The sequence below is a fragment of the Pelodiscus sinensis genome, chromosome 4 (assembly GCF_052426305.1).
Source record: "Pelodiscus sinensis isolate ZL-2025 chromosome 4, ASM5242630v1, whole genome shotgun sequence".
NCBI lineage: Eukaryota > Metazoa > Chordata > Testudines > Trionychidae > Pelodiscus > Pelodiscus sinensis.
This window is the reverse complement of record NC_143055.1, coordinates 99,461,499-99,474,459: the sequence shown is the minus strand read 5'-3', so window position 1 is coordinate 99,474,459 and position 12,961 is coordinate 99,461,499. Positions and strand designations below refer to the sequence as shown.

General features: G+C 47.6%; 1 protein-coding gene across 1 annotated transcript; it reads right to left on the bottom strand.

Annotated features, from left to right (window-relative positions):
• Positions 1–357: 357 nt before the first annotated feature.
• On the bottom strand, positions 358–12,912 carry CCNA2 (cyclin A2). Its single transcript, XM_075929826.2, has 8 exons — positions 12,624–12,912; positions 11,794–12,046; positions 8,776–8,888; positions 7,029–7,252; positions 6,138–6,342; positions 3,611–3,724; positions 2,470–2,603; positions 358–1,559 (listed from the first exon to the last, which is right to left on the bottom strand). Exons 1-8 carry the CDS (start codon positions 12,762–12,764, stop codon positions 1,508–1,510), a joined length of 1,236 nt encoding a protein of 411 aa, XP_075785941.2. The 5' UTR covers positions 12,765–12,912; the 3' UTR covers positions 358–1,507.
• Positions 12,913–12,961: the final 49 nt, after the last annotated feature.

The following is a 12,961-nucleotide window of genomic DNA, read 5'->3' as shown; positions in this document are numbered from 1 at the left end:
AATGAAAAGCCTGCTTAGAATTTAAGAGAACAGTTTTTCTTGGTATAAAGTAGTTAATTCCCTGTTTAAATAAAATAGTAATGAGCAAGTGAACAGTGTGTTAAAATGACCAATAGGCTGTTAGTTGTGGATTTGATGCCAGAGTTAAACTATAGCTGTAAATAAGATACAATGCTAGGTTCAGAAAGGAATTTGCTTTGACATGTGAGCTAGCTTGACCAGGAAGATACATTTCCTGATGATGTGCAAAGTTTGGAAACAGACTAGTAGTCAAACTGGGACTGCTTTTTCCTCCACAATGCAGGATTAATCAGCTACTATGATAGGCTGACATTAAGGTAAGACAGACCAATGGCATCAACTTCAGTACAGGATGGTTGTTTATTTGCCAAACTTGCAGATGATTTCCTTTTCAGTCCTGTTCCCACTTTACACTTTAAGCACAGTACATCTTGAGCAAAGTTAGTACAAGCTGACAGTTCACAGGCAGAGGGTCAGTTTGAGTCAACTAAAATTTCAGTTACCATTGTTAATTAAAAAGGTAATGCTCCATTACAAGCTGCATACAAGCCCTTGCAAATGGGGCTGTTCTGAACTTAATATCACCATAGCTTAATCATAACATGCAGGAGGCCGTGATGGATATTATTCTCTCAACAAATGGAAGGAGAGAGGAATAATGCCATTGGTCATGTTCCCTGCTGTTTGCTTTCCTCGCAGGATGGAGGTAGAGGCACAGCTGTAGTAAATGGAGGTTTAACTAGAGGGAGACTGTCACAAAAAGCCAAATTATAGACCACTGCATGAACCTGTATTAGCATCAATTGTGCATGTAGACTAGAAGTGGCTTCCAACTTGTGGCTATTTTCTGTTGCTACACAGAAAAAGATACTTAAGTAGTTTTAGTTCTAGCTGATTGCCACTTGGAAGACTGCTTATGATAGTTTGACCACTAGATTTAAGAGCCTGCTTTTGAAGCAAGTCACCTATACATTTTCCCATACTGAAAGTGAAATGTCTTCCAAGGGGTTTATATATTAGTTCTAGCAGTATGACCATTAAAGCCAAAGATTTGATCTACATTCAGCTGAAATTAACTGTCAACACAAGGTGCTACTATCAGGTGTCAACTTCATAACTGGTTCAGCACAAGTAGAGCTACATCCTTGTCTTTATTACTCCAATGTTAAGAGTCCCAACTTGAACGCACTGCTCCTTAATCTGACAGTTTTGAAACAAACATTAACAGCTTACCTTCATGGTTAATTCTAGACTTGACAAGAATTGCTTTATAAAAACGAGCTCCAGCTAAATTTAGAACAAGATTGCATGTACAAAAAGATTTATATTAAAACCATATAAAACTAACAAACTTCATAATTTCAAGTTACACCACACATGGTGGGATTCTGAAATGATTGTAAGAAATCTAAAACATTGACCAGAGTTAAAACTGTACATCATTTGCTTGCAAATATAATACACGTTTCTTTAAGTCTCTTGATTGTTATGATAAATTTAGTGTCTCTGGTGGATCAATGAGTGATACTCCATGGTACCTGAGGGAGACAAGGATGTCAGATGTAGTCACATTACAATATGAAGATGGATCACAACATTAATAATAGTTAGCAAGCTAGCAGTTGTCTGACAGGATAGAACATGTTAAATGTTTAAAAACTAATCTTGTAGTAAGGATTTTTTAAAGACTTCAGTGGGTTTAGGCCAAGACTGACATAATGGTCCCTCTTTATAGCAAGCTTGGTGAAGTTCAATAGCAATTCCTGCAGTCGGGCTCAGTTTCTGGATTGAGAATGTCTTGATTTGTAAGTCAAGACACCACATCTGTTGTATTAGCTCTGATCAGACAGTGCCTCCTCCCTCACCTCTTAAAAAAATAAAAAGATGCTGCTGCTTCCAGGATTGAGTGCATGGAAAATCCACAGCTGCCTACTCTTGCTAGGCTGCTTAGCTTAATGCTAGAGTATTTAGTAGGGATGTTAAAGACTAGTTGACTATCCAATGTGCATTTGCGCATCAAATAGTCTTTTGACTAGTTGATGGGGGGGGGGGGGGGAGGAGTATTTCAAGGCAGCCGCTGCCCCTTTCGAATCATGCCAAGGCAGCATTCTAAAGGGCAGCCCTGGAGCCCAGAGTCAGCTGGTGGATCTCCAGCTGGCCCCGGGCTCCAAGGTAGCTGCCCCTTTAAAATGCCACCTCCAGGGAAGTGCCATGCAGAACTCAGGGAATCCCCAGCTGACCCTGGGCTCCATGGCTTTGAAATGCACAAGAGTCCCTGCATTTCAAAGCAGGCATACCTTGGGCAGCCTGAAGTCAGCAGGACTTCCACCAGGGACTCTTGTACATTTCAAAGGAGGAATGCAGAAGTGCCTATTGACTAGATGGAAATTCAATTAGCCACATTTAACATCCTTAGTATGTAGTGGGTAAATGCAATTGAGTACTTACTTTGTACTTTTATATTTCTCTCTTATAGACTGTTGTGAGTGTTGTGCTGCTCTGAGGTAGGTCTTGTGGAGGTCCATGAGACAAGGTTTAAGGCTTTCAAGGGTGTATCCTGTCAATTTGGACAGTGATTCAGGCTGAGGAAAGGGAAGACAACTTGGTCACATGGAGAAAATGGCCTACTAATAAGTTACTTTGAAGCAGTATTCCCATGCTTTGAATATGCAAGACAAACAGCTACACTTAATGCTATTCTAGATTGGGTATTCCATGTCTCCACCTGCAAGTAGAAAGGGTACTAGCAGAGCACATGATTTTTCTCCAAGTACAGGTTCAACCTCTCTAGTCTGGCACTCTGATCCAGCAACATTCATGGTCTGGCACAATTTTACTTAGTCATCTGTCTACTTATCATGGGTGTAGGCCAAGTTTCCAACTGTACATAAAACTTGTTATAGCCACCAGTCCTAGCTTGGTGTTCAGCTCTAATTTACCCCTAAATATCTTCTAAGAGCCCAGTAAGCAACTCAAGTGTTGGTAATGCTGCTAGATAATATTCATCTGTGATTCAGCAAATTCTCTGGTTTGGCACCAGCTAGGTCTCAAGGGTACTGGACTAAAGAACCTATAGCCATTTGTGTTTTTAAATCCTCTTAGGTTTTATAAAACCTAATCTAGCTGAAACTGCTAAAGAATCTTTAGCTAGCTTATGTAATCTTCCAGTGTATACTTTCACCTGCTCTTTAGCAAGTACACAAACATCCTATTCATCACTACCTTAACTGCTGTAAGCTCTAAAACATGGCAGTTGGTTACTAAACCCATCCTTTGATTAGATTGCAAAACCAGCAAGTTCCTAATAGTGACTGCTTTATAAGTACCTTTTTAGAAAAAAAATTTAAACACACCATCTAATGGTATATCCAGTATCCTCTTCCTCCCTTTTGCCTCTACCTTTTCCAGGATCATTACTGGGAAAGCCATTTGAGTTTTCTGAACCAAGGATAAATTGAAGAAAGACTATGCAACATTCCATACTGTTTTATATAAGATGACGTATTGCTAGCTATACGGGGTTGATCGTGTGCTATTTGCTTTACTTACAGTTCATGGAGACTTTTCTAAAGGTACTTGTTCTACCTACCCAGTTTTGTCCGGTAATTGTATATCTTGCTAGTTGAAATGCTGCAGCGGCAATAAGTGATGGCAAGTATTTCAGGTATGGGTCAGCATCAATTAGACTCAGCTCTCCCAGATACTGTAAAGAAAGGTGTAGCTTCTAATAGCTTGGCAGTCACCAATACAAAATGGTTATAGTCCTGGCATCTTCCTTACTAGTTTAAATGTACTCTTCTCAACACTTGGAAGCTAGCTTTCAGTAACCTGTTAGGATTTATGGAGTCAGCCATTCTTGGATTGATATACATGCAACTAGTTTTTGCAGAAATATAAAATATAGCTCTTAATAGTCAAAGTAAACAGCCTCTGATGCCTACACTTTTTAAAATCAAAGTATTGAACCATGTCCATGTGTTTCAAAATATTTTGGACTGTATAGCTGCTGTCTGGATGCCAGTGGAGAGTTGGGTAGAGTCCAGCCTATCTGCAGATATCCAGGGACCACTCATGGATAGCAGAACAAATCTCTGCACAGGGCTCTTCTTCCCACCCAACTCAAGGCAGCCTCCCCCCAACACTGCTGGCAACCCTTTCTAGCTGCCCTCACCCCCCCAACCTGGTGATCTCTTATGTTCTGGAACCCCAGTCCTGGGACACATGATGCCAGCCTCACAGTGCTGTTCTGCTGAGAACATGCATGGGGAAGGCAACTGATTTCCATGCATACATGGATCCAGCAAAGCAGCAAGCTGCTCCACTCCAAGGAGGAAGAGAAGAATCCAGCTCTGTGGGGCTGGAGCTGATGCTGCCAGGGCAGCACCTTGGACCTGCTCCAATCCAAACTCTGTGCTCTTCTGCCCCACTGTGATATGATGGATGCTTCTGTTGGCAGGTGCCACTACTCACAAGCCCCTGGCAGCAGCATCATATGATGCAAATCTATTCCCTTCCCCCCTCCCCCCCCACATACACACCCCTCTTATACTGCCTCTTCCCTGCAAATCCCTGTCCCTCTCAGCCATGTGTGCTCCCTCCCTTTTCCTCCCCTTCCCCCCCCCTCCCCCCCCGGCTTGCTGTGCAGATGTGGATGAATGTAAAAATCCAGCTAGCTGATGGGATGACTGATTTGAGCTTGACCAGTGTAGATTTGTATCTGTGCAGGACTATTAATTTTATATCAAAACAGCGATGACTAAAGACTAGGGAAGTAAGTGTCTAGTCGAGTCACTGTAACAGAGGCAGCAAGATGGGGGTAGTAGGAGCCAGTGATGTGGTAGGGGTGGAGGGGGCCAGCTTAAAAGATGGTTCCACCACAGCATTGTCTCCATAGGGGAGTAACAGACAGGGGAGGTAGAGGTGGGCAAGCGACCTGGTGCAAGCCAGGACTGAGCAGTCCCAGCTCGTGCCTGATCCCAGACACTGCATCTCTGCCTTTTCAAGTGTAGCAAAAGCCTGGAGGTTCTTACACTTATATTTAAAAATTGTGAACCCCCTTATCAACTAGTCAATCAAACTAATCAAGTCAACTCACGGTTTGTGAGCTGCACACAGCTCTTCAAAGAAAAAAAATTGAAGCTCCCGCACCCACGGCTCTTCAAGGGGCAACTCTGTGAAAGAGCCACAGCATCCCATGCATCCTTCAAAATTGCCTGTTAAACGGGCAATGCCTGCTCTGCTCTTAAAAGGGCAGCATCTCAGCATCTGCCCCCGTCAGCTCTTTGCATCATATCCACCACTATTTTGGCTCTTCGTCTGTAACAGGTTGGCCACCCCTGAAGTAGTCAATGGAATTCCCAGCCCCTTTTCATCCCATCTCACACAGGCTTGGTGTGATTGGTTTAAAATGAGCCCAAGGGAGCCAGTCCTGTAGCGACCACCACATGTTTGAAGTACAGGCAGTCCCCGGGTTACACGGATCCGACTTACATCGGATCCTTACTTACAAACGGAGTGAGGCAACCCCGCACTAGCTGCTTCTCCCCAGCAGACCAGGGAGACGCGAAGCTAGCGCCCCCCCCAGCAGACCAGGGAGATGCGGAGTGGCTTATTCTCAAGCTGAGGTGTCTGCTGAGAAAAAGGACTGAGGGAAGTGAGGTGTGGGAGAATAAAACTCTGCTCTGGAGAAATGTTTGGCTAGAGTTTCCCCTACAATATGTACCAGTTCCGACTTCATACAGATTCAACTTAAGAACAAACCTACAGTCCCTATCTTGTACGTAACCCGGGGACTGCCTATACACTATCACAAGTCTTCCTGAGATCATATAGTAAGCTTGACATTTCCATTTACTCTATTTCATCCATTGAATAAGTATTAGAACAAACATCTGACAGTTGGGAGAAGCCATCTTTTGGCCAGTTCTCACTGCAAAACACTGGAGTGCTGCAGGCTCCCACTAGAGCAGAGCGCCAGCTGCAACCTCTAGAAACCTGGTAAGGAAGCAACACTGCTGTTCTGAACCTGTGAGGAATGACAGGAAGCCTACAAGCTCCTCAACTACTATGCCTGATAGTCAGTAAGAAAGATCTATTAATGCCACATCCACACTTACCATTGATAAGCTCTCCACTCTAACATTGGTCTGCTGGTGTAGAAAGTACTGCGTGAGGAACTGGTTTATTGTTGGAGCTGCCAAGTCAAATGCCAAGACTTTCAAAACTAAGTGCTCCATCCTTAAGACTTGTTTCTTGGTGTAGGTATCATCTGTGATGTAAACAAACTCTGCTACTTCTGGAGGATAGATTTCTTCAAACTTCCTGCAGTTTGAAGAGAGACAGTAAACTTGTAGATACAGGTTAAAAGCCAAGTCCAGTCTCAGTCTTTACGAGAATCACATTAGCTAAATCTGACTGCAGTTGGATATTGCAGAGCACCATACTTTCCTAAAAAATCTGCTGGTTACTTCATTAAGTTGCTTGGTATGGCTTTAAAATGTTATTTGGAGAGCTTTAAGTTGCTTCTTCCCAATACACTATTGATAGTAATGTGACTGGAATACCAAATAAGAACTCCTAGTTACAATAGTGTCAGGAATCTCAAATTTTTCTTGGGCATATGTATCTTTAGACAGACTTTTTGAAAGCTTTTGAGAAAGACACTCCCCCACATACCCCTCACACACCAGAACCTAGCAGGAGGTCAGGAGCACAGAAGCTACAAGGTGAGCAGTGGGGACTGGAGTACCAGTGCAAGTTCTCCAATGCTGGGGGGAAGCCCTGAATGCCAGGAGCTTATTCAGGAAAGTTGAGGAGCTATATACAACCCCTGGGCCTTAGTGATTGCTTCTTTTAACAGAGGGCAGGGAACCCAAGTTGTACCACCATCTCCCAGCTTTTTTCTGCAGCTGAGGAAGTAGACACAGCCCCAGGATCTTCCCTCTGGACACCTACAGGAAATATGAATTTCTGTAAGTTGAAAAGCAATGGATGCCAGTATAACTTACGATGCTAGCAACATAGCTGCAGTCCCCACAAGCTGAAGCTTTCCTCTCAGCACAGACATTGCAGAAAGAAATCTATCAATGTAGTTTACAGCTAAGTGCAGAGTTTCATTCTGTAATCTATATTCTTCTCCAACTTCCACCAGCCAATCCACAAGAATAGCTCGCATATTGTTTGTTATATCAGGCTGCTTCTTCATGTAGCCCACTTTAGGCTTGCATTTCACCTGTTAAGACAGTTGAGATTGAATCTCCTATGTACACTTAGCATTTGAATCTTGCAGAGAAGAGGCTGTTCCCTAGTCTGATTGTCAGGAGCTGGATAATCAAGAGATTACCTGTTTTGTTCATTCTTTTGGAAGCATGTGGCATTAGCCACTGTTGGAAGACAGAATACTGGGCAGGGATGTGAAAAGCTAATGGGTAAGGGCTGGAGCAGTTTCCCACCTGTGAGGGGCAGCTCCAGCCAGCTGGCCTGTAGTGACCCCCCCTGCTCACCCTTCCCTTTAATCCAGGGGTGGGCAATAATTTTTAAGGGGGAAGGGCCAGGAAATGTCTTGTGCTCCCTCCCCACCCCAATTGGCCTGGGATAGGGCAGCACGAGAAGTATTCCCCCCTCCCTCTAGAGAGAAACCCAGCTGTTTTAAGCCAGCTGGCAGTTCCTCTAAGCACTAGCAGGAGACCTTGCACACTCTCCCTGCCCACAGGCCAATCAGGGCCTGGGGGCAGGGGAGCACATGAGTGCTCTTCTGGGGGCAAGGAGACTTCAACAGCTAGAGAAACACCAGCAGTTTTAAAACAGCCATCTCTCTCTAGCCATTGCACGCCCCTGGGAGGGCAGGGACAGGATGCGAGACTTCACCCACTCCCTGTCCCAAGCAGCCTAGGGGCAGGGAGCACAAAGCCCCCCCCCCCCCCCCAAAAAAGACACATGGCAACTAGAGAAACCTGGCTGTTTTAAAACAGACAGCATGTGTCTCTAGCCACCACACATTCTTGTGGGGCCAAGGAGATCTGGCTTGCTCCCCTGCCTCCAGCCCCAATTGTCCTGGGGAGGGGGGAATAGCAGGGTAGCTTGACAGGCCAGATTGGGCCCATGTAGGGCCCTTTGCCCATACCGAATTAAATGGGATTTTACATCCCTAATGTAGAGCTACATGGACCTTTGGTATGACCAGTATGGCTGTTCTGACAAAAAAAAGCCACAGCTACAGTAAGGATCTAGGAGTGTGTTAAATGCACATACTACAAGTCAAGTCTTTAAACATTAGATATCTTGAGGTCACCAGGGCCATCCTCTGACCAGTACAGGTTTGTTCTCATCCTCTGTGCATTATCCAGCCAGTTTTAATATAAATTAAAGAATTCAGCAGTTTCCTGAGGAGATGACTCCACTGTCAAGTGTCATGCAGTAATCTATTGTCTGTCTTCCTTAGAAGTCGCAATTTATAGGTTCGATCACTGCACTTGTTTAACACCACATAAGAACTACTACATGCTGTGCAGAAATTAGATTGGACACTCGTACAAGTTGAGCATCTCTAAACCAGGACACTGGTCTAGTGGACTACGGATGTTCCTGGACCAAAGAGCCCCAGTGGATGTCTGGTGGGGCCTCCCCCCCCGAAGTGCCAGGCTGGGAGGCCAGCAGTAGAGGGACTAGAATTGCCCTCCACTGGTCCACAAATTCCTTCATGAAGGACCTGTGAAGTAAGCCTGTAGTTCTAAGGGTGTATTTATGGCCTCTTACCTCCATTTCCCTAAGGTATGTATAGATGTCGTCAATGTAGTCTGGTACCTGGTTAACATTTAATTTTTCTTCCATTTCTTGGATTACTGATATATCCATAATACTTGGAGAATCTAAGTGCAAAATAGTAACCACATGAATTTCATTTCATATGGAGTTGTCAGCCCACATAATTATTAGACTGTCTTAAATGCATAAGAAACTAAACAGCCACCAAGGCTGTGTGAGTTCCATGATAATACATACAACTGCAACCTGAGGTTTTGTTTTGTATGAATACTTCATTCCAGTTACTGGGAACTATGCATTTGTTCTTTAGGAAGCCCCTATCAACTGTTTCAGAAGGATGATGGCTCAATTGCCAACATCAAGTGCAAAGAGTTTTTTCTCTGGCCTCACAAGGAGAAAAGTCACCTTGTGACTGCCTTAAAATAAAGGCTGATTTGGAGTAAACCAAAGCCTGTGACCAGTGAGTTTAGAGGTTGGTCTGACAGAGGTAGATGTTTTGTTTTATTTACAATGGGGATCAACTAGTTGCCAGAGCTACAGAACTAGACTACTAATATAAATGCTTCTTGGGAAGGCACAAACTGCAGCCAATACCTCTCTGTCATTACTTTAGAATCAGGAAACCAGCAGGCTATCATACAAGCTTATTCAAGTTTACCCATTCTAGATCCATCTAGTACTGGACAGAGGGAATGAAGGAATTCATTATGCATGCCTTTTGGCAACTGGATTAGACCTTTCAGACACCATTGTAAGTAAGGAAATACAGTATAGAATGAAGTATTAGTCCTGTTGGATTCAGTCAATTTAAAAAAAAAAATACATGGCACATTGTGAGGTACCTGTGCAGGCACACTGCATCACTACAATAGAGAGCAAGAATGCTACACAGCAGCAGCTATTTGTTCCCCATATAGGTTGAACTTCCTCAGCAGGCTGTAGGCTCTACTCCCAGGTCGAGCTGAGCTCCCTGCCCCCAGCCATGCCTGCCCTTACTGGGGCTGCATCCCCCACCATACCAGCCATACACAAGGGCCACCAGCTGCCTCCAACTCCAGCCAGGGCTGCACTCCCCCCCCAGCACCAGCCCAAGCTGCTGGCCCCACAGACTCCAGCCCTGACTGGGGCTGTGCTCCCCTGCCACCAGCCATGACTGGGGCTGCATCACCTACCCCCCACCCACTCCTCTCACACCAGCCTCAACCAAGGCCATGTTTCCCATCACACCAGCCCCCGGTGGTGCTGCATTCCCCACATCACCAGCCTCAGTGCAGTTATGCTCCTTGCCACCAGCCCTGGCCAGGGCTGTGCTTCCCACCATGCCAGCCCTGCTGGGGATGTACTCCTCACTGCCAGCCAGGGCTCTAATCCAACAAAATCCATGGTCCATCACTGCCAGATCAGAGAGTCCTGGATTTTAGAGGTTCCAACTGTACTTTCCTTTACGCGAACCCCCTCACACCTGCACATCCCTTTGTAGTAGAGGGCCATCCCAATGAATTCAAACATTTAGATGCCCTTACTTTCAGATTAATTTTGCAGTCCCCAGTTCTTGTCTCCATGTCTAATGGAGACAGCTAATGCAGGCAGATACCAGCCTGTCAGCCAGATCCAGTCCCCCAAAGGCAAACCCTGGTGGACTCTCGCTGTTACATTTACCTGCGCCTCCACAGCTCTATTGGCCAGGAACAGTGATCTGCAGCCAACGAGAGCGGCAGGCGCCAGTACCTGTGGAGGCACAGGTAAATATGGCAGCAGCCCACCATAGGCTAACCATGGCAAACGGCCATTGTTTTATTGCCCCCTCCCTGAGCCAGAGCCACCATTATTATCAGTAGTCTATGAAAAGTTCGTTGTTCTTGTGTTTGAAGAAGACTTGTAACTTTCAGTCCTAACTACATTTATTTTTTTATATATATATATATATATATATATATATATATATATATATATATATATAAAAACACACCTCAAGAAATGAGCTGGTAGCACTTTATAGGCTAACCAGACATGTAGATGGTATCATGAGCTTTCGTGGGCACAGAACTCCAGTCATCTGAAGAAGTGGGCTGTGCCCACGAAAGCTCATACCACCATCTACATGTTTGGTTATTCTATAAAATGCTACCAGATTATTTCTTGGTTTCCCCCCCTCCCTGTATAGACTAACTCAGCTACCCCCTGAAGCTTCTGTACATTTATATAGTACCCAGTTAAATTAGTCTTGTATGGAGGAAGCCAGTACAAGCTTCACCTCCCCAAATGGGAATTCTCTGGTCCAGCAATGGACCATGTATATTCCTGGATCAGAGAATCCCAGTAGCAGGAGGGCAATTTAGGAAGGGCTGGGCTGAAGCAGCTGGATGGGGCAAAGGGTGCAGCCCACAGCACTGGGACAAGGTCAGGGCAGCCCCCAGCAGCTCAGGACCAGGCTAGCAACATCCTGTGGCAGGGCAGTAGCAATGTCAGAGCCCGTAGACTGCTGTGGGGCAGGTGCCCAAGCCTTCAGCAGCCCACTGGACTACAGCTAGTAGCAGTGGGGCTGGAACCCTGGGCAGCCTGCAGAAGTGGGGCCAGAGCCTGCATGTTGCCATGGAACTGGGACTTGAGCCCAAGCCCTTAGCAGCCTCAGCAGGGCCAGAGCCAACCTCCAGCAGCCCACGGTAGCATGGGACTGGAGCCTGTGGAAGCCTACAGCAGTACAGGCTCCTGGGCCCAGCAGGTAGTCTTCTTGCCAGGGCGGCAACAGCAGCAGGGCCAGTAACCCAACTGGCAGTCCAGCCAAGGCTGGAGGTAGTAAGGGCCCTTCCCGGAGCTGGCAGAATCAGTAGCTCAGGGCTGTGGCAGGGAACCTTCTCTGGTCCAGCAAATTCCCTGGTTTGGGACTAGTCAGGTCTTAGGGTGCTGGATCAGGAAGGACCCAACTGCACAAGAATCCAGTACTGAATTGAGCATGCCAATTTCGAAGACAGAATCTATCTTATTACACCATTTTCTGTAAATACTTACCAAAACTAAGATCCATTGGATTTTCTATGGGTGCCAAGGGTTTTCTGTCTCCTAGTGATGTTACAGCTGTAGCTAAGCCTAGGACTTCTTCATGGGATACTGCCTTTTTAGGAACCGCTTGCTTCTTTTTACGCTCTCCATCAGGCTCATCCACATGGATGGTAAAAGCAGGCTGTTTGCTACCTGCTTTCCCAGCTGGAACCTTGCCACAGTTTTCATCAGTAATACTCCAGGGTGCTTGAGCAACAGCAGTCTAGGACAAGAGTTGGCCATTAGCGTTTCCCGGGAGCCCTCCCCTTCCTTCCAGCAAGGCTGGGGAGCCCCAAGTAACAGCAGAGCAGCACAAATCGCGCCGCGTTTCCAGCGCAGCCCAACGCCCCGCGGTTTGTATCGCGATTTAGGGCTGTCGACAGAGGCCCCGCGGCGCTGCTCAGAGCCGGTCAGGTCGGGCCTGAGCAAGCCGCCTGCCTGCCAGCGAGGAGCCGCCAGCGCGCGCGCGGAGGGGAGGCCCGCGCTCCGCGGGGGGGGGGGGGGCCGTAGCCTTGCAGGGGCCGCGCAGCTCCCGGCAACGCGGGTGCATCGCTCTCTAGGCTGCCCCCCCCCCGCCCGGCTGCTGACAGCTCGCGGCTCCGCGGGGCGCCGCGCAGGGAAGCGCGGGCCTAAGATGGCGGGCGCCGGGCTGCTGTTCCCAGCGGGGGGGACCCCGAAACAGGAGCCCCGGCCCCGCAGGGGGCAGAGCCCCGGTGCAACCCCCCCCAAAGACGCGGGCACGGCCGTCAGCCGAGCCCCGGAGCTGCCCCGCCCCGCCCCGCGGCACCACCCCGCCTTGCCTGCGGCTGGGCCGGGCGGCGCTGGTTGCCCCGCAGCAGCGCCAGCACCGGGCGGCCCCCGGGGGGAGCGGCGGGCAGCCGCGCTTTGCCGCCGGGGGGCACATTCTCCTGGTTCTCCTGCTCCGCGGCGCCCGTCTGCATCGTCCCCGGGGCGCGGCAGCCGCGTGCACGAAGGGGGGCTCGGCGGGCACCCGGCTCCGCGGCCGCTCCCTGGAGGCAGAGGGGACTCGCGCTGCCGGCGGCTCCGCCAGCCCGCTCCGCTGCCACCGTTCAAGTAGCCCGCCGCGACTATTGAATCCGCCAATGGGGAGCCCAGGGCGCGCACGTCACGCCGCCGA